The sequence below is a fragment of the Oncorhynchus clarkii genome, chromosome 1 (assembly GCF_045791955.1).
Source record: "Oncorhynchus clarkii lewisi isolate Uvic-CL-2024 chromosome 1, UVic_Ocla_1.0, whole genome shotgun sequence".
Classification (NCBI taxonomy): Eukaryota; Metazoa; Chordata; class Actinopteri; order Salmoniformes; family Salmonidae; genus Oncorhynchus; species Oncorhynchus clarkii.
Window position 1 is genome coordinate 80,717,669 of NC_092147.1, and position 22,362 is coordinate 80,740,030.

At 42.7% G+C, this 22,362-nt stretch overlaps 1 protein-coding gene across 1 annotated transcript in view; it reads left to right on the top strand.

Annotated features, from left to right (window-relative positions):
- The first annotated feature begins 2,037 nt into the window (after positions 1-2,037).
- The window catches only part of LOC139417975 (leucine-rich melanocyte differentiation-associated protein-like), a 420,419-nt gene continuing 400,094 nt past the window's right edge, over positions 2,038-22,362 (top strand). Inside the window, exons 1-2 of the mRNA XM_071167016.1 lie at positions 2,038-2,320; positions 3,375-3,475. Coding sequence (XP_071023117.1) covers positions 2,279-2,320; positions 3,375-3,475 — 143 coding nt within the window. The 5' untranslated portion in view covers positions 2,038-2,278. The remainder of the gene's footprint in view (positions 2,321-3,374; positions 3,476-22,362) is intronic.

The window sequence follows — 22,362 nt, forward strand, 5'->3', positions numbered from 1 at the left end:
AAGAGGTGGACTGCAGCCAATCATGTACGATGAGCCCAGGGATCGATACTCACCAGAACCTAGGTCTCCAACACATAGCTGGGATGACAGCTTCAGTACATTCTCAAGAGAGCTAGGACAGAGACTCCCAGTCACATTGTTAATCCGCTCTTAAAAGACAGATACCAGCCCTGTGCATACTTAGGCCTATGTTCTGTTTCAAAAAGGGAAATGTTGATGTATGCACTATTTGCACTTCTTTGTTGTTGCAGTTATTTTGCATTGCACCTTGTATTTAATATTTTTGCTATTCAGGGGATATTGTAATTGGGAGGTATATGCCATTATTTGTTTACATGCATTGCTCTGGCTGTTCATCTCACCTACAACAGGTGCACCATGCCTTGCTGTGACTGTTAATGTCACCTTGAATAATTATAAATAAGACTAAACAAAGAACAGTGTGTCTTACGTACCTTGAGTAAAATGAATATACAACATATAGCACCTGGTGATCTTGCTGCTCCCTTAATATAATGAAACACAGGCCTACATCTGTAGAGCATCATGATCACCAGTGTGCTGGAGTTTCATTACACTATAGTATATACTGCTTTTCTTCATGCACCTGCTTACACAATACAACATTTTCCAATAACTTTCCTTAGAGGGACAGCTAGTCTTTGCTTTGCCTCTATTGTGGCCCTGTAGTTGGTAGTCTGTTTGGTGAGGTCTGGGCCAACAAAAGACAGAAGAGTCTCCATCTCTTCTGCACTCATCTGGAAGTATCAGTGATGTCGAGCACGGTCCAAGAGCAGCTCCTGGACAAGGTGGTAGTACTGCCCATGCTCCCTTCTCAGCACATTTATGGGATGCACCCATAACCTCCTCCTCCTTACCTGTCTGCACCTCAATAACACAAGGGTGACCAACTTTTGTTTTAGCAGGTGGCGTCTGTTAATCCATGCTGTTTAGAAAAGCATAAATTATTGTTTATTTTTTTACTTATTTGGATGAGTATACTATTACAGTTTCGTATTTCATGGGCTTTTATTCAGTAAATGCATTGTTTATATCTCATACCAGAGTGGTTTGGGGAGAGGAAAGTGTCTAGAGGTGTACAACTACAATTTGCACTTATTAAATTATACTCCTGTCCTGGCAATATCACTATTGTACAATATGCAATCATGTACTTACTTACCCATGTTACCACTCACTCCTCAATCAGAATAATCAAAATACATTTCAACAGGGCCACTGAAAATGTAGGCAAGAAAAGGCGCTAACGACATCGTCCCGCCCCCAAAGTAATATCATTGGTTCAGAGTTTGTTTTGATATTTCAACCTGAGTGTGCTGATCGTTTCTGCTGTGGGTGAACAAAATCAACAGCGGACGCACGTTCGGTTTGGTCAGCAAGACACTGCATCTCAGTGCTTTAGGCGCCACTACAGACACCCTGGTTCACAACCAGCCGTGATTGGGAGTACCATAGGACGGCGCACAATTAGCCCAGCGTCGTCCGGGTTTGGTCGTCATTGTAAATAAGAATTTGTTCTTAGCTGACTTGCTTGGTAGAATTAAAACATTATAATAATTGCTTAATGTTCAGAATGTCTCCAAAACCATATCAATGTCTAGACAGAGCATTTGGGCAGAAAGGTACGTGGAATGACTCCAATGCAATGTAAGCAAGCAGGTCGGATCTGCTGGATACCAATTACAGGTGCATCAGGCTATAATTGCAAATTAATCAGGTTACCAGTATCAGCTAATGGTCCCCAGTGAACCCCAAACAAATAGTGTGTAAGTAGGCTAAGTATCCCACATCCTATAAGGCTTGCACTGATGATTAATAGTAAATAGTCTAGTGTTTTGCATTCTACCAATCACCTGTTCCAGATGCAATCTTATTCCAACTTTAAGCTCAAGCTCAAGCTCTTAGCCTAGCCTATATCGTAACTAGTTCCAACCACAGTTCAGGAACAATAACTAAGAATATAGGCCTATGGCATTTTAGGTTAAGGACTGTCACCACCACTCTGAAATGCGACACAAGCGAATCCTGCCATAATACTAGTAATAGCGCGTTTCCGCATTGGATCAGCTGATTCGGAGGAAGTATGCGGAAGAAGTAAATTCGAAACCTCAAGTAAAGCAAACAAAATAGTGAACTTTTTGGAAAGCTACTGACAGTAAAGTTTTACAATTGTATTTTAAAGCAGAAGAGTACCTGTACCAGTTCCACTCCAGTAGTTATTTCACAGAGGTAGCCTAGTAACTGAACTGTCATCATCATGGCATGCAGCGACTCTATGGTCACAATGAATGGAACCCAAGTAAGTGTGAATCATTTAAAACATTTAGTGTTGGTAGCATTTATCGTTTACAATTATAAACGAACAGTATACAGTCGGATAGTTATCAGTGTATGTCGCTTAGAGGATTTGTTTTTCGTGCATTTCTGGTAGGCTACGCTGCATTGCCTCCATTGTCATGTGCTGCTACTGTCATGTGACTTAAATAACTTTTCAGAACAGTTGCGGAACTGTAGTGTTTTGGCAGGTAGAATGCAAGCTCGTTTTTATAAAGTTTGAAACGCATTACTGCAGCGCAGACATGGCTTTATGATCTAGTCTATTCGATGGTGTTTTATCAATGTGTCGAAGCTGAGCAGTGAGCACAGTTGTGTGCACAGGGCAGGTGTACAGAGTCAATATACTACCGTGCACCTTAAAGGTTACAGGGCATGTTTAAATTAAAGTGACAATGTAACTGACCAGGTATCAAACATAGGCTACCTGGAAGGTCTCTCACATTGGCCGAGCCATCAAATGGCTTAAATACATTCAATGTCCAATATTCTGTCATTGATTTAACTAACTATTCAGGGGAGCACAAATGAGACCATGGTTTCATTCACGATGGTGCCCTGAGTACAATCATTTTCTCAATCAAGAAAATTAATATTATTGGATGTGTAGCTGATAGAGAATGTATTGTTGTTTGTTTCACAAGTCCTCAGGTCACAAACAAAGGTAAACCGTTCACCATACCACCTACCCTGCCCCATAAGCTTAAACACATTCACTCCACCATGGGCTATTTACTCTTACTCACTTTAACCCAGAAACGGACTGGCCATAGAGCAGTTTGGGCAGATGCCTGATGTGCTGGTCCACCTTTAGCCCAGTAGTCCTGTCTAAAATGTAATTTTTTTTGCACATACTGATCATAATTTGGTTAACAATGAGGACCTCAAGGAAAATAATCCAACGGTGTGTTAGAAATGCCCGGGCCACTCTGCCCACTCTGCCCACTCTGCCCACTCTGTCCCTGTTGTATCCCATTAATTAACATGTATCTATGTATCTCTCTGTTGTTGCTTTACAGGTTTCCTATATTGGACATGACTGTGAGGACATCCCAGAGTTCCTTGGAAAAAAATATGGATGCTTGGCACGACGGCTAGATCTCAGCTTCAATCAGCTAAGGTAGGAGATGAGCTGAGATGAGTCGTGAATACTTCCATGGACACAGTGCTGCCTTGAGGGTGATGCTTTGTGTTAGGTCAAATGTCTTATTAATTAAGGCACAACTGTGTAATCATACCCTTCATTCATAAGTCATTATAAATTATTATAAGGAATATACATACTCTTACACTAGATTACATATAAATAGGATTGCATACAGGCCTTGCATATTCATGCAGTCATCACAGTGTGGTGGTGGGTGGACGCAACTCAATATTAAGAAGGTGTCCCAAATGTTTGGTTTACTCAGTGTAGATGGATGGTACACTGACCTGCCTTCATTGTTTTTACCACCTTATCTGATAAAGATAGGTTGATGTAATTCAGTAGAAATATCCCAGTGTGCCCATTGTACGTGTACATTTTAGTCATTTAGCAGACACTCTTATTACTGTACAGGAACAATTAGGGTTAATTGCCTTGCTCAAGAGCACATCAACATTTTTTGTCATGGCTGTCATGGCAGGATGCATCCCAAACGGCAGTCCTCAGGCCCTGGTCAAAAGTAGTGGGCTATAGGGAATATGGTGCTATTTAGGAGACACTGAGCAGCGGAGAGCTGGGTTGGCTGCTACCACGCTGTGGCTGAATTAAAGGCCTGATCAATAAATGTGACATGTTAATGCAGGGGCCAAATAGAATAAAAGATCCTTCTGACAGGACCTGAAGAATCACCTTGTGGCAGCTGGTTCAGAGCGAGGGAGCAGGGGGTGTGGGTGCCGTCTCAGTCATCTCAGCAGCAGGACTGGCAAAGTTGATCTGACAACTAAAAGAGGAGAGATGATGGTTAGAAGGTGCTTTTGTTTCTTGACCTGTCAGGGCCTTGAAAGGCCTCTGAATGGAGGCTCTTTTTGTCACTTCGTCGAAAATTGTCGTCGTCCAGCATTGTCTGTGCTGGAAATGGGGATTTTTGTTTAATTGATTCGCTTTGCTCCCGAGTCCTGTCACGTTAATAATTGCTAAGTCCCGCACCCCAGCCCAGTCTGTCGTGAATAAATGTGTGCTTATCAAAGCATTAATAATCCTAATGAACCGCAGCGATTGAAAAGCTAGCGTTGTGTTGGCTGGAGTTTGATTTGCCTGCCTTTTCATTCGCTGAGGGCGTCAAACTCTGAAGATTTCAGACATGATTGCCCCCCTTGAATGCGAAACAAAGGCAATGTGGTAAAATGTGTAAACTGCAGTTCTCTTTCATTGGATGTAATAATGTTAGACGGGTTGGTCATTTGCTGGGTTTTGAGTTGTTATTACACAGTTAACAACAAGAGAACAGTTAGTAGGCTAGATCTTTTAGTAAATGTGTTGATTGATGTCATTCAAATGCTGATGACATTATTTTCCTTGAGTAATGAATGATCGCATTCTCATATCTATTACATTATACATATGTTATATGTTATATTATAGGTATGTTTCTATATAATAGATATGTTATATATTATATTAGATTGTAGATATGTTTTATATTGCTTTTTGTACAGGTTATGAACAGTGTGATTACTTGTTTTGTGGTTTGACTTGTGCCTTTCACTAACCTTAGAGTCATCCTAGGCAGAAACTCTAGAGACACAGGAGGCAAAGAGACAGTCCTTTGAAGCCTATTGATTTATCAAAATTGACTTCAATACAATCATACATCCATCAAATCAAATCAAATCAAATGTATTTATATAGCCCTTCGTACATCAGCTGATATCTCAAAGTGCTGTACAGAAACCCAGCCTAAAACCCCAAACAGCAAGCAATGCAGGTGTAGAAGCACGGTGGCTAGGAAAAACTCCCTAGAAAGGCCAAAACCTAGGAAGAAACCTAGAGAGGAACCAGGCTATGTGGGGTGGCCAGTCCTCTTCTGGCTGTGCCGGGTGGAGATTATAACAAAACATGGTCAAGATGTTCAAATGTTCATAAATGACCAGCATGGTCGAATAATAATAAGGCAGAACAGTTGAAACTGGAGCAGCAGCACAGTCAGGTGGACTGGGGACAGCAAGGAGTCATCATGTCAGGTATTCCTGGGGCATGGTCCTAGGGCTCAGGTCCTCCGAGAGAGAGAAAGAAAGAGAGAATTAGAGAGAGCATATGTGGGATGGCCAGTCCTCTTCTGGCTGTGCCGGGTGGAGATAACAGAACATGGCCAAGATGTTCAAATGTTCATAAATGACCAGCATGGTCAAATAATATTAAGGCAGAACAGTTGAAACTGGAGCAGCAGCACAGCCAGGTGGACTGGGGACAGCAAGGAGTCATCATGTCAGGTAGTCCTGGGGCATGGTCCTTAGGGCTCAGGTCCTCCGAGAGAGAGAAAGAGAGAAGGAGAGAATTAGAGAACGCACACCTAGATTCACACAGGACACCGAATAGGACAGGAGAAGTACTCCAGATATAACAAACTGACCCTAGCCCCCCTGAGTAAACTGAGACAGGAGGGGTCAGGAGACACTGTGGCCCACTCCGAGGACACCCCCGGACAGGGCCAAACAGGAAGGATATAACCCCACCCACTTTGCCAAAGCACAGCCCCCACACCACTAGAGGGATATCTTCAACCACCAACTTACCATCCTGAGACAAGGCTGAGTATAGCCCACAAAGACCTCCGCCACGGCACAACCCAAGGGGGGGGGGGGGGGGGGGGGGGGGGGGGGCGCCTCAACCCACTCAGGTGACGCACCCCCTCCAGGGACGGCATGAGAGAGCCCCAGTAAGCCAGTGACTCAGCCCCTGTAATAGGGTTAGAGGCAGAGAATCCCAGTGGAAAGAGGGGAACCGGCCAGGCAGACAGCAAGGGCGGTTCGTTGCTCCAGAGCCTTTCCGTTCACCCTCCCACTCCTGGGCCAGACTACACTCAATCATATGACCCACTGAAGAGTCATGGTTATACTGTGTCCAAGGCCCTAAGTTTCTCCTGGACAGGTTGGTTGCAGTCAGTGGTAACAAAAAACCTCTAGTCCCATGTAGTCTATGGGCTCGTTTGAGTGGTAAGGCGAGAGCAAACAACTGTAGATGAAAGTTGAGGAGTGCAGTCGGGGAAGGTGTGTCTGCGAGAGCCTAAAGTTGGACACTGATGTGGTTTTCCAACAGCAAGGCTCAGATCAACATGGCAGTGTTTCCATTGTTTATAAAAGTTGTTCTTTATAATGTTGAAATAATTATGTCTCCAACCCCCATATCACACACTGAAAATATATGTGTGTACATTGTACAATCAATTGGTGAGAGGTTGTGTGAAGTTCATGTAGTCGACATGTAGGCAGGCGTAAGTCGGACAATTTGTATCCCCATAATGCAACACACTTTGAAAGGCGCTGACCAATGATGGTCACTGACTTGACGAAAGTGATCCTCTCTAGTGCTCCCACCATCATCCAGTTGTGGTGAGGTGATTTGAGTGTTTCCCTAGCCTGGTCTCAGATATGTTTGTGCCGTCTTGCCAACATCTATGGTAATCAGTTAGCAAGACAGCACAAACAGATCTGGAACCAGGCTATTATTTCCCTAAATATTCCTCATACACTGGACGTGTGCAAAGAGGGATATAGTTAGACAGACTGTCCATGTTGCATAGCTCTAAAATACAGTAATGTCTACCTTCCATACAGGACATGGTAGCTTGTTAGCTGTTACAGATGGCTTCATGGATGTTGACTCCTACAGGCCTAGTTTACCTGATGCAATTGCTGTACAATATGATCTTGTTGCCATCTGATGCACATTCAAATGTCATAAAAAATCAACACTGCAGAGCTCTCCCTGTCCTCTGCCGTGCCCTGATTGTATCACTGCTGATCACATCTGGAAATGTGCATGTACACCCTGGCCCATCTACCCAATTTTGACTCTGTTTCACTGATTTCTGCTCTTGTAAAAGCCTGGGTTTTCTGCACGTTAACACTAGAAGCTTATTACCTAAAATTGATGAATTGAAAGTGTGGGTTCACAGCTCCAATCCAGATGTGTTGGTCATTACTAAGACGTGGTTAAGGAACAGTGTTTTGAATACTGATGTTAACCTTTTCTGGTTATAACCTTTTTCGGCACAACAGATCTTCCAAAGGTGTTGGAGTGGCAATCTTCAGTGCTCAGTTGTCTCCACCAAGTCTGTCCCTGAACAATTTGATTTGCTGGCTTTAAGCATTAAACTTTCAAATAGCTCTTTGTTGACTGTTGCTGGGTGCTATTGTCCTCCATCAGCACCGGCCTGTACCCTACCTGCCCTAAGCTCTCTCCTGGCCCCTTACACTAAATCTGAATTTGTCCTGCTAGGTGATTATTACCAATCCCATAAGGTATGACTCCAAACACCCAGAAAAGGCTACTCTCCTCGATGTGATCCTCACAAATAATCCTGACAGGTATCAGTCTGGTGTTTTCTGTAATGACCTTAGTGATCACTGTTTTACAGTCTGTGTTGGTAATGTCTGCTCAGTGAAACAACCTGTCCTCATTTGTCAGAGACACTTGCTAAAAAACTTTAATGAGCAAGCCTTCCTTCATGACCTGGCCTCAGTAAATTGGTATAGAATCAGCTTGATCCCCTCTTTCGAAGATGCTTTGACCTTCTTTTTTTTTAACAAACACACCCCCATAAAGAAAATGAGAATTAAAAACAGATTCTGCCCCTGTTTCGACCGTGATCTGGCAGTTACTCCACCTCAAGAATTCCATTTGTCGAAAAGCTTGGCACGCGCATACTCAGGCTGACTGGCTCTCGTTCAGGCAAATGAGAAGTGCACTCAGGCTATCTGGAAGGCCAAAGTTAGTTACTTTAAGGAGCAGTTCTCTCTCTCTGTGGTTCTAACCCCAAGGAGTTCTGGAAAACGGTTAAAGACCTGGAGAATAAACCCTCATCCTCACAGCTGCCCATGTCCCTTAATGTTGATGTGGTTGTTACTGACAAGAAACACATGGCTGAGCTCTTTAATCACCACTTCATTAAGTTAGGAATCCTGTTTGACTCCGCTATGTCTCATTGCCCATCCAACAATTCCTCATCTCCCATCCCTTCTAATGTGACTAGCCCTGATGCTCCTCTCTCCTTTTCCCCTGCCCAACTACAAAGTTTCTCCCTGCAGGCCTTCACTGAGTCCGATGTGCTAAAGGAGCTCCTTAAACTTGACCCCCTTAAAAAACATCTGGGTCAGATGGTTTAGACCCTTTCTTCTTTAAGGTTGCTGCCCTTATCATCGCCAAGCCTATCTCTGACCTTTTTAACCTCTCTCTCCTTTCTGGGGAGGTTCCCATTGCTTGGAAGGCAGCCATTTTGCGTCCTTTATTGAAAGGGGAGATCAAGCTGATCCTAACAGTTATAGGCCAATTTCTATTTGCCCTGTTTGTCAAAAGTTTGGGAAAACTTGTGAATAATCAACTGACTGGTTTTCTTGATGTCTATAGTATTCTCTCTGGTATGCAATCTGGTTTTTGGTCAGATTGTGGATGTGTCACAGCAACTTTAAAAGTCCTAAATGATGTCACCATTGCCCTTGATTCTAAGCAATGTTGTGCTGCTATTTTTATTGACTTGGCCAACACTTTTGATATGGTAGACCATTCCATTCTTGTGGGCCGGCTAAGGAGTATTGGTGTCTCTGAGTGGTCTTTTGCCTGGTTTGCTAACTACATCTCTCAAAGAGTGCAGTGTATAAAGTCAGAACATTTGCGGTCTCAGCCACTGCCTGTCACCAAGGGAGTACCCCAAGGCTCGATCCTAGGCCCCACACTCTTCTCAATTTACATCAACAACATAGCTCAGGCAGTAGGAAGCTCTCTCATCCATTTATATGCAGATGATACAGTCTTATACTCAGCTGGCCCCTCTCCAGATTTTGTGTTAAATGCTCTACAACAAAGCTTTCTTAGTGTCCACAAGCGTTCTCTGCCCTTAACCTTATTTTGAACACCTCCAAAAGAAAGGTCATGTGGTTTGGTAAGAAGAATGCCCCTCTACCCACCAGTGTGATTACTACCTCTGAGGGTTTAGAGCTTGAGGTAGTCCCCTCATACAAGTTCTTGGTAGTATGGCTAGACCGTACACTGTCCTTCTCTCAGCACATATCAAACTGGTTAAATCTAGACTTGGTTTCCTCTATCATAATCGCTTCTCTTTCACCCCAGCTGCCAAATTAACACGGATTCAGATGACAAATCTACCCATGCTAGATTACGGAGACATTTATAAATCAGCAGGTAAGGGTGCTCTCGAGCGTTCTTTACCATTCGGCCATCAGATTTGCAACCAATCATTATAGTACACATCACTGCACTCTATACGCCTCTGTAAACTGGTCATCTCTGTATACCCGTCGCAAGACCCACTGGTTGATGCTTATTTATAAAACCCTCTTAGAGCTCACTCCCCCTATCTGAGATACCTATTACAGCCCTCATCCTCCACATACAACACCCGTTCTGCCAGTCACACTCTGTTAAAGGTCCTCAAAGCACACACATCCCTGGGTCGCTTCTCTTTTCAGTTTGATGCCGCTAGCGACTGGAACGAGCTGCAAAAAAACACTAACTGGACAGTTTAATCTCCATCTCTTCATTCAAAGGCTCAATCATGGACACTTACTGACAGTTGTGGCTGCTTTGCGTGATGTATTGTTGTCTCTACCTTCTTGCCTTTGTGCTGTTGTCTGTGCCCAATAATGTTTGTACCATGTTTTGTACTGCTACCATGTTGTTCTGCTGCCATGTTGTTTTGCTACCATGTTGTTTTCATGTGGTGTTGCTTCCATGCTATGTTCTCAAGTGTTTCTGCAATGTTGTTGTCTTAGGTCTCTTTTTATGTAGTGTTGTGGTGTCTTGCTTGTCGTGATGTGTGTTTTGTCCTATATTTTTATTTTTAATCCCAGCCCCCGTCCCTGCAGGAGGCCTTTTGGTAGGTCGTCATTGTAAATAAGAATTTGTTCTTAACTGACTTGCCAAGTTAAATAAAATCATTTGTGTTGGTTTTAGAAAATATCAAGGCCCGCATAATTGTTCCTCGTTCTTGATCGCGTCACATTAACCTGTCTAGGACTGAGGTTCCGCAACAGCCAGTGAAAGTGCAGGGTGCAAATTCAAAACAACAAAAATCTCATAATTAACATTCCTCAAGCATACAAGTATTTTACACCATTTTAAAGATACAATTCTCGTTAATCCAGCCATAGTGTCTGATTTCAAAAAGGATTTACAGCAAAAGCACCACAAAAGATTATGTTAGGTCACCACCAAGCCACAGAAAAACACAGCCATTTTTTCCAGCCAAAGAGAGGAGTCACAAAAAGCAGAAATAGAGAGAATTAATCACTAACCTTTGATCTTCATCAGATGACACTCATAGGACTTCATGTTACACAGTACATGTATGTTTTGTTTGATAAAGTTTGTATTTATATTAAAACAAATCTGAGTTTACATTGGCGCATTACGTTCAGTAGTTCTAAAACATGCGGTGATATTGCAGAGAGCCACATCAATTTACAGAAATACTCATAATGAACATTGGTAAAGATACGGCTATTATACATGAAACTTTAGCTAAACTTCTCCTTAATGCAATTGCTGTGTCAGATTTCAAAAAAACTTTACGGAGAAAGCAAACCATGCAATAATCTGAGTACAGCCTTTAGACAACAAAGCAGCCAAAAAGATACCCGCCATATTGGGTAGTCAACATTACTCAGAAATAGCATTTTAAATATTCACTTACCTTTGATGATCTTCATCAGAATGCACTCCCAGGAATCCCAGTTCCACCATAAATATTTGATTTGTTCGATAATGTCCATCAGTTATGTCCAAATATATCTTCTTTTGTTAGGGCATCTGATAAACAAATCCAAAAGCGCGTTCAGGTCGCGCGTTCAGGTCGCGCATTCAGGTCGCGTCGGACGTTCCGTTACAGCCCATAGAAACATGCCAACCTAAGTATGGAATCAATCTTTAGGATGTTTTTAACTTAAATCTTAATTAATGTTCCAACCGGACAATTCCTTTGTCTGTACAAATGAAGTGGAACGTAGCTACCTTCACGTGAGCGCGCCAGACCGAGGCTGTGGCACTCTGCCAGACCACTCACTCAAAGAGCCCTTATGAGCCCCTCCTTTAGAGTAGAATCCTCAAAACAGGTTATAAATACTGTTGACATCTAGTGGAAGCCTTGGGAAGTGAAACAACTAATATCACCCTGTATCTTCAATGGGGGCTGAGTTGAAAAACTACAAACCTCAGATTTCCCACTTCCTGGTTGGATTTTTCTCAGGTTTTCGCCTGCCATATGAGTTCTGTTATACTCACAGACATCATTCAAACAGTTTTAAAAACGTTAGAGTTTTTTCTATCCAATACTAATAATAATATGCATATATTAGCATCTGGGACAGAGTAGGAGGCAGTTCACTCTGGGCACGCTATTCATCCAAAAGTGAAAATGCTGCCCCTATCCCACAAAGGTTAAGAACTTGATGTCCAAAATCAAATATGTATATCTCTGACATTTCTCATTTCATTATTAATATTTCATTTGGTTAAGGGGGAATCTTAGATTTCAGATATTATTATTGGACTTCAAAGGATTCTCTGGACAGGGGAGAAGTTACCCAAGCCATTTGCCACTGATAGTATTGATTGATTGACTGATAGTTGTGTATTAGTTGTTGGATTACAAACTATTTGATTTCCCTCTAAACTTATTACTGGTGAGGCTTGTATTCATGTCATCAAGACATCTCACTTTTCTAGCTCCCACCATCTCATATCTAGGGCCAGTATTTAATTTCTGACCAGCAAAACTCTGGTTCCTGTACGTTCTGGAGTTTTCTGGTCATGTGGCCTAATGAAACAACTTATCCTGTTGCATAGTGTAAATTAACTACCCTTTTAATAAAGGCATCCTTTGCGATGATTGGAGGCTGTGGAAGTCACATGATTGGGTGGAGCTGTGAATTTCAATTAGCGAGCAGACGTGACGGTGATAAACGAATCAGGAAGTAGAGTGATGGGTGGTGGCAGCTATTTTCTTTCTCGCTCACTCTTTCTCTCGCTAGCTCAGGGTCGTAGTTATCCCCATAAGAACTCCCCTTGAGGACAAAGGAACCCAGTCCCACAGCTCTGTGTAAAACATGTAGTCTGTCCCTGATGAGAGGAACTCTCTGTGATACCGCCTGTACTTGTTATGAATCACTTCAAAACAAGTGCTTGACGTCTCCTCGCCCCTATCAAGATTTGTTTCACGGTACCGCTCTGTAGACACACCAGCGTTTCACAATTGTGACCCCATTTCGGTGACGCCAAAAGTAACCCAAGTGCTAACTGCCTTGACGACTGACACTTTGTCAGACAGTGGGAGTGGACTGTCTTCAGTATAATATGTTTATATCCGTCAGCCCAGTTAACAGCTCTCATCCACTAACTTGACAATGAGTGTCAGTGAAAATGAGGCAGCACCTGTCACTGAAGTGTGTGTGTGTGTGTGTGTGTGTGTGTGTGTGTGTGTGTGTGTGTGTGTGTGTGTGTGTGTGTGTGTGTGTGTGTGTGTGTGTGTGTGTGTGTGTGTGTGTGTGTGTGTGTGTGTGTGTGTGTGTGTGTGTGTGTGTGTGTGTGTGAAGGGAAAGTCAGGAGATAAAGTTGGTGTAGCAGCCTGTCACACCTACACCTCATATCCCCATGCCAACCTGTCCGGCTGCCTCATCGATGTGTTGAGAGAGTGAGACTCCTAGACCAATGTAGCAGTTGGAGGACAGGGGTGGATATTATTGTGCTGTCCACTTAGTTTCAGGTGTGTGTGTGTGAGAGAGACATTGCGACGATGGGGAATACACTGTAGACACCACTACTATCTAATGGTTACTACTAGAGCCAGTGTCTGTCATAGGGGTTTCAATCTGTTACCTGCTGTAATATCATATATGACACCTGAGGAGAATAAATACTAACATTATCTGGTTGTTTCAGTGCAACAGACAAGTCACATCTCTTTTCAGACGAAACATTACATTGAGACTTGTTAGTAAAGAGAATAATTTGACAGGTTTCCTCCTTGTCACCACCACGCTCGGCTGTGTTGTTGTTTCTGATCGCAAATGAGATGGTTAGGGTCCTGTGTAGCCTGTTGTCTCATCACATGCAGTAGGTCTCAACTGTAGTGGTACTTGTATACAGATCAAGAGGTACACACACTGGTAACTTTGGGGAGCGTTTTATTGAGCCACACTGCTGCATCGTAGTGTTCAGATGTATGTTGTGGTGATCACAGCTGTGTCATAGTGTTCAGATGTATGTTGTGGTGATCACAGCTGTGTCGTAGTGTTCAGATGTATGTTGTGGTGATCACAGCTGTGTCGTAGTGTTCAGATGTATGTTGTGGTGATCACAGCTGTGTCGTAGTGTTTAGATGTATGTTGTGGTGATCACAGCTGTGTCGTAGTGTTCAGATGTATGTTGTGGTGATCACAGCTGCGTCATGGTGTTCAGATGTACAGTGAGGGAAAAAGTTTTTGATCCCCTGCTGATTTTGTACGTTTGCCCACTGACAAAGAAATGATCAGTCTATAATTTTAATGGTAGGTTTATTTGAACAGTGAGAGACAACAACAAAAAAATCCAGAAAAACGCATGTCAAAAATGTTATAAATTGATTTTCATTTTAATGAGGGAAATAAATATTTGACCCCCTCTCAATCAGAAAGATTTCTGTCTCCCAGGTGTCTTTTATACAGGTAACGAGCTGAGATTACGAGCACACTCTGAAAGGGAGTGCTCCTAATCTCAGTTTGTCCACAGAAGCAATCATTTAGATTCCAAACTCTCCACCTTGGCCAAGACCAAAGAGCTCTCCAAGGATGTCAGGGACAAGACTGAGACCTACACAAGGCTGGAATGGGCTACAAGACCATTGCCAAGCAGCTTGGCGTGAAGGTGACAACAGTTGGTGCGATTATTCGCAAATGGAAGAAACACAAAAGGGCTGTCAATCTCGCTCTGCCTGGGGCTCCATGCAAAATCTCACCTCATGGAGTTGCAATGATCATGAGAACGGTGAGGAATCAGCCCAGAACTACACGGGAGGATCTTGTCTATGATCTCAAGGCAGGTGGGACCATAGTCACCAAGAAAACAATTGGTAACACACTACGCCGTGAAGGACTGAAATCCTGCAGCGCCCGCAAGGTCCCCCGGCTCAAGAAAGCACATATACATGCCCGTCTGAAGTTTGCCAATGAACATCTGAATGATTCAGAGCACAACTGGGTGAAAGTGTTGTGGTCAGATGAGACCAAAATGGAGCTCTCTGGCATCAACTCAACTCGCCGTGATTGGAGGAGGAGGAATGCTGCCTATGACCCCAAGAACACCATCCCCACCATCAAACATGGAGGTGGAAACATTATGCTTTGGGTGTGTTTTTCTGCTAAGGGGACAGGACAACTTCACCGCATCAAAGGGACTATGGGCGGGGCCATGTACCATCAAATCTTGGGTGAGAACCTCCTTCCCTCTGCCAGGGCATTGAAAATGGGTCGTGGATGGGTATTCCACCATGACAATGATCCAAAACACACGGCCAAGGCAACAAAGGAGTGGCTCAAGAAGAAGCACATTAAGGTCCTGTAGTGGCCTAGCCAGTCTTCAGACCTTAATAACATAGAAAATCTGTGGAGGGAGCTGAAGGTTCGATTTGCCAAACGTCAGCCTCGAAACCTTAAATACTTGGAGAAGATCTGCAAAGAGGAGTGGGACAAAATCCCTCCTGAGATGTGTGCAAACCTGGTGTCCAACTACAAGAAATGTTGTGGTTGTATGTTGTGGTGATCACAGCTGTGTCGTAGTGTTCAGATCACTGCTGCGTCGTAATGTTCAGATGTACAGTGTCAGTCTAGGGTTTTTCATAATTTTTTACTATTTTCTAAGTTGTAGACAAATAGCAAAGACAAACTATGAAATAACACATGGAATCATGTAGTCACCAAAAAGGTGTTGAACAAATCAAAACTTATTTTAGATTCTTCAAAGTAGCCACCCTTTCCCTTGATGACAGCTTTGCACACTCTTGGCATTATCACAACCAGCTTCACCTGGAATGCTTTTCCAGCAGTCTTGAAGGAGTTCCCACATTTGCTGAGCACTTGTTGGCTGCTTTTCCTTTACTCTGCAGTCCAACTCATCCCAAATCATCTCAATTTGGTTGAGGTTGGGTGAATGTGGAGGCCAGGTCATCTGATGCAGCACTCCATCACTCTCCTCCTTGGTCAAATAGCCCTTACACCGCCTGGATGTGTGTTGGGTCATTGTCCTGTTGAAAAACAAATGATAGACCCACTAAATAAATCAGACAGTGTCACCAGCAAAGTACCATCACACCTCCTCCATGCTTCACTGTGGGAACCACAAATGTGGAGATCATCCGTTCACCTACTCTGCGTCTCACAAAGACATGGCGGTTGGAACCAAAAATCTCAAATTTGGACTCCAGACCAAAGGACAGATTTCCACCAGTCTAATGTCCATTGCTCGTGTTTCTTGGCCCACGCAAGTCTCTTCTTATTGGTGTCCTTTAGTAGTGGTTTCCTTGCAGCAATTCGACCATAAAGCCCTGATTAATGCAGTCTCCTCTGAACAGTTGATGTTGAGATGTCTGTTACTACATTTATTTGGGCTGCAATTTCTGAGGCTGGTAACTCTAATGAACGTATCCTCTGCAGCAGAGGTAACTCTGTATTTGTTTCCTGTGGCAGTTCTCATAAGAGCCAGTTTCATCATAGCGCTTGATGGTTTTTGCAATTGCACTTGAAGAAACTTTCAAAGTTCTTGAAATTTTCGGTATTGACTGACCTTCATGGCTTAAAGTAATGATGGACTGTTGTTTCTCTTTGATTATTTGAGCTGTTCTTGCCATAACCCTATTTGGTCAAAGACCAAGTACATATTATCTTCTGTATACCACCCCTACCTTGTCACAACACAACTGATTGGCTCAAGAACGTTAACCTCTCTAGGGTATGTGGGATGCTAGCGTTCCACCTGGCCAACATCCAGTGAGATTGCAGAGCGCCAAATTCAAATACAGGAATACTCATTATAAAAATTCAGAAAAGACACAACTATTAAACATAGGTTTAAAGATGAACTTCTTGTGAATCCAACCACTGTCTGATTTCAAAAATGCTTTACGGCGAAAGCATACCTTACAATTATTTGAGAACATAGCCCAGCAGACAAATCATTACAAACAGTAACCAGCCAAGTAGAAAAGTTACACAAGTCAGAAATAGAGAGAAAATTAATCCCTTTGATGATCTTCATATGGTGGCATTCAATAAATTTTTGTTTTGTTCGATAAAGTCTCTTTATATCCAAAAGCCTCCGTTTTGTTCGCGTTTTCTTCAGTAATGCACAGGCTCAAACGCAGTCAAAACAGGCAGACAAAAAAATCAAAATTGTATCCGTAAAGTTCATAGAAACATGTCAAACAATGTTTATATTCAATCCTCAGGTTGTTTTTAGACTAAATTATCTAAAATATTTAAACCGGACAATAACGTTGTCAATATGAAAGGCACTCTCTCGGGATTGCGCATGAAAAAGCTCTGTGATACGGTAGGGTCCACTCATTCAGACTGGTCTTACTCCCTCATTTATCAGAATACAAGCCTGAAACAATTTCTAAAGACTGTTGACATCTAGTGGAAGGCATAGGAACTGCAATTTGAGTCCCAAGTCAATGGATACTGTAATGGCATTGAATAGAAACTACAAAAACAAAACAAAACAAAAAACTTCCTGAATGGATTTGTCTCAGGTTTTCGCCTGCCAAATCAGTTCTGTTATACTCAGACACTATTTTAACAGTTTTGGAAACTTTAGAGTGTTTTCTATCCAAATCTACATTATATGCATATCATATCTCCTGGCCCCGAGTAGCAGGCCGTTTTAATTTGGGCATGCTTTTCATCCAAAATTCCGAATGCTGCCCCTACCCTAGAGAAGTTAAGAAGGAAAGAAATTCCTCAAATTAACTTTCAACAAGGCACACCTGTTAATTGAAATGCATTCCAGGTGACTACCGCATGAAGCTGGTTGAGAGAATGCCAAGAGTGTGCAAAGCTGTCATCAAGGCAAAGGGTGGCTACTTTGAAGAATCACATATAAAATATATTTTGATTTATTTAACAGTTTTGATGTCATCACTATTATCATACAATGTAGAAAATTGTAAAAAAAATAAAGAAAAACCCTGGAAGGAATAGGTGGGTCCAACCTTTTGACTGGTACGGTATGTTTTGGTGATCACTGTCCTCTACTCTGTACTGAACAGATACATCTCACTATCTCGCCCGTCTTTTATTGATGATGTAAGTGCTCCCCTTAGTACAGAATGTGCAGAAATAGACGATATAGAACTATTGGGTCTCAATAGTCAAATTCATCTAAATTAGTCTACAAAGTCTTACATTCTTCAGCACAATGATATACAGTAACTGTGTGCTCTAACCAGGACAAGACCCATCATGACTGTGTTTTAACCAGGACAAGATCAATCTTGATGTCCCATCATGTGCTCTACTGTCATCCAATGAATCAAGGCTGTTATTCTCTGCTCCCCCCCCCCCCCACACCCACCCGAAGCTGTAGAGAGAGATGAACGTGGAGTTTTTGCATTGCAGATCAACCCTCCTCCACCTGTGTGTGTAGGGAAAGGCTATAGTACGTCAGCCATGGCAGCCATTTGGCATTTTAATGGGAAATCAAGTATGCTAACTCACAGGTAATACAAAACAAACTAAAGTGCTCTAAATGTCGCCCAGCCTGTCAAATGAGATGTTAGTAGTGTGATGAAAACAGAAAAAGGAAGACAACGTAGGGAGGCGACCCCCGGTTACTACTCAGAAATGAAATAAAACCTTGTATGGCCTGTCATCCATGTCGTTTTATATTCATATCTAAAGCACATTATGGTATTACTCCGCCACACGCCTCACTCATCTGTCTCTCTTAATTCGTCACAGGCGGCGCTCCGTCTTTCAAGGCTCCGTGTGTCAACAGGGAAAGGGGCCTGCTAATTGACAAATGGGTGTCACAGACATGAAGTGCTCCTTTTCCATCAGAGCTAGACACTGGGTGTTTGATGGGGAACCAGAGGAGGGGAGGGGGGAATATTATTGGCATAAACCCAGTAAGAGCCATCAGACTGGGGCTGAAATGAGAAGTGACAAGGGAGAGAGAGGGGCTGTCATTGTCTTGGCTGAGTGTTCAGTCTGCAGAGATAGCAGTATGCAGATAAAGTGTCAGTTGGGGGGGGTATGAAAAACCGTCTGTATGAAGACTTCAAATTACTTAACTGGGAGTGTGGTGTGTGTGTGTCCGTGTGTTTGACTTGGCGCTGGTTTGTATATATTTCATATCTGATCTATCAGTCCCATTTAGGAGTAATATTCTGTATAACCAGGTTTGCATCTCATGAATTAGGGCCAATACAGTGTTCCTCCAGACAGATTTAAAATGGAGAGATAAGAGAGACAAAGCCAGCAGACCAGGAAGTAATATATTCATATTGGAAGCTATATGCAATTTCACATCAATTCTGTCCTATTGAAAACACTCCATTTTAATTTTCATTGAAACAATTTCCACAGTGATGGACCACTCAGGGTAAAGTGCAGAGATGGGAGAGAAAATTGAGAGAATAATGGGACTAGATGGAATGGATGTAATGAGTTGTCAGTCTGTTGTTTTTCTTCGTCTCGCCAGTTGTTGTGCATCTTTGTCCAGTAATGACAACTTGCAATCTCATGGTAGTTGATGAAACACTGGTGTCTTCTAGGAGGAAAGAACACTAAGAGTTACCAGCTTTGGCAACACTAAGTTGACCTTGGTTATTCTATGAATAGGAAGAAATTATGTTTCAAATTAGCTACTCACGACATGCAATTACAACAAGACATTATAATTAAAATTGCATGTAAGTATATCTGTAACTAGGATCTGTACAACTTATTGTAAAGTATGTATTTTTTTGTTGTCCCTCTAACGTACAGATGTAGGATCTTAATTTGACCTATATTGTCACAGCAAAATAATCCAGCGGCGACAACATTTGAGCATTTAGTCCATAATGTTACTTCATCTGTGGTTAGGCTATTAGCTGGCCAAAAAGCAGGCTACATGAAAAGTGCAATACTGTTCAAATAACGTGTGTTAGTGTGGGTTTTCAGTGAATGTATGTAAAGCATGAAGCGGTGCAGGAAAAGGGTGATCAAATTAAGATCCCACATCTGTAGTCTAACCACCTTATCCTGGAGATGGTTGCTGTCAGTTGAACTGTTGATTCTCAGCAGACAAAGCTAGTTTCTTACTAGAACTGGTTTAATCTGGTTGTAATGACATCATCACAACCAGTTTTGCCTCCAGGCCGACCCCAGCCCACCCCAGTCCAGGGTTAGCCAGCCTCTGCTTTCTGGCTAATATTCATCAATGCTGTGTGAAAAGCAGAACAGATACATGCCATAGCCTGGAGAGAACTTGTAATGCTAAACACATGACAACTGTGTGTGTGCTTGTAGACCGGGTTCATCAAAGGTTTTGCTATCAGCATCTGATGCCCATGTGTCAAAGTAAACGGAACCATAGCACTTAGTCAAATGAAATCCTGCTGGAGAGGGGGACCTCAATGAACGTGACGCTCGCTCAAAAAAAGAAAGACAAGGGGAAGAGAACATTAGTACAGTCTTTCCAAATTTGTTTAGAAATATTCTCGCGGGCAAGTCATGCACTCTCTGTTTTGGTAAGATGACAATCTTGTATCAGATAGAAAATATTTTTTTCCCCACACATGTTGCAGCCAAACCGCAGCGAGGCAGCAATATGGTCCTGGTTTAGAGCAAACTCTCTCTCTCTCTCTCTCTCTGTATTTACATACAGTACTGATTCTGACTGTAATGAAGCACTACAGGTACCATGGAGAAGACTGGCCCCATTTCAGGATCAGTGTTGCCTTTTAGATCATGATGAGTAAGATTACGTGGACAGGTCAGCACTCCTACTCTGGCATGCTTATAAATACATGCCCAAATCTGCAGGGGCTTGACCCAACAAAGAGTACAACCAATAATGTTTTGTCATGTTTTTGTTGTGTGGACCCCAGGAAGAGTAGCTGATACTTCTGCAAAAGCTAATGGGGATCCTAATAAACAAATGACTGTGTAGGATCCCTTTTTTAAATCACACTAGCAAGGGATTTTATCGATAGGTGAGGCATACTCTCAAATCTAGTTAGGATTATCTGCAGTATGCTGAGACTATTGAATGATAGCTAGAGTCACTCAACAGGGTCTTTCTGTGTAGTATGAATGGAGCAGTACATGCCTAGCTAGGCCATAGTCCCCCAGTCATCTCCCAGCTGTATAGTCCCTTTCACCAACACTGTATTTATAATCCCTATCTATGTCTGTGCTGCAACACAACAAAAACCCACTGATCCCTAAATCACTGTCAGAACATCGCCGTCGGCCTTCTAGAAGGCATTCCACCACGGAACGCTCGCTAATCTCAGGCCGTCTCGTGGTGGTGTTGGATTCCGTAATGGAATGGAACATCTTTATGTTCCTTTTGTTCAAATGAAATATATACTGGGCACCGGTGCCATTCCCTTTGATGAGTGTGTCACGTTTTTGATTGTATATCCCAAGACGGATGGCGTGCCACTGACACAGAGCGCGATCTACAGGCCTGTAGTTGGCCCTACTGCTGACACACAGCCAACACTCTGGAGGGGAGAGGAGAAAGGCTGACGGTTTATTGGCACAGAGAGGAAGTGAGGGAGGGAGAGCGAGGACAGAGGGGGAAAGAGAGAGGATAGACTGACTGATGAAGAAACAGAGAGTGGGAGAAAGGATGGATGGATGGATGGATGGATGGATGGATGGATGGATGGATGGAGAGAGAGAGAGAGCGAAAGAGGGGAATTCTGTACTTTATGGTTTTTACCACAGCCAGCTGTCACAACTCCGCCCGCTATGTGGATGGAATTTATTGGGTATTATTTAGAAACTTGTCAGTGGTAATGACTACAGCTATGATTTCAATTATCACCCACAAAATAGAGCTTAATTCACTACCTCGCCGGACCTAATGAACGGGCCTGACATCATTTAAAAATAGTTCGATACCCATGCTATTTTAATATTTAATTTTCCTCCCTGGTGTTTGGCATGTGGTGAAGGGTCCCACTCCCTCATGTGCCCTTCGTTTGGTTGCCCTGTCAGAGCTATTGAGTTCAAAGCCCTTCCCAGGGAGGGAGGGAGATATTTTTTCCATTGACACAAATCCAATTAGTTTTAGTACACAGTTTGGTGAAATAAAAAGTCTCTTTAAAATCTACAATATGTTTCCTTAGCGTTTTAGGAGAGAGCAACGCTGAGTGATGTATCTTTATGGGTTGACTTGAATGGGCCAGTGGCGGACATACTCCCATTTTTCTATTCTGACAAGTTCAAAACAATTCGCCCATACGTCTTACTTATTTTCCCAGCAGCCATAGCCTGAGTCTGTGAATATTGCATAAACAAGTACTGTAGCTACTTTCTAAGATCTTGATTCTCCTACATATTTAAACACATTTTAAATACTTTAAGACTAACCCACAGACGTTGCCGTAAGGCCATGCAAATATGATGGGGAAAATCGTGAATCTATTATTTAATAGTGACATGTTTAGTAAGTAGTTGACTTGTGGTGAGCTGATGCCTAGTCCAGTTTTGACATAAGGGTGTGCATTTTAAACAAGTGTTAAAAGGGAGATGATTAGGGATGGCACTACTAGAGCTGTCAACAAGGCTACTAGAATAGTATGCTCCGCTAAAGGTGAA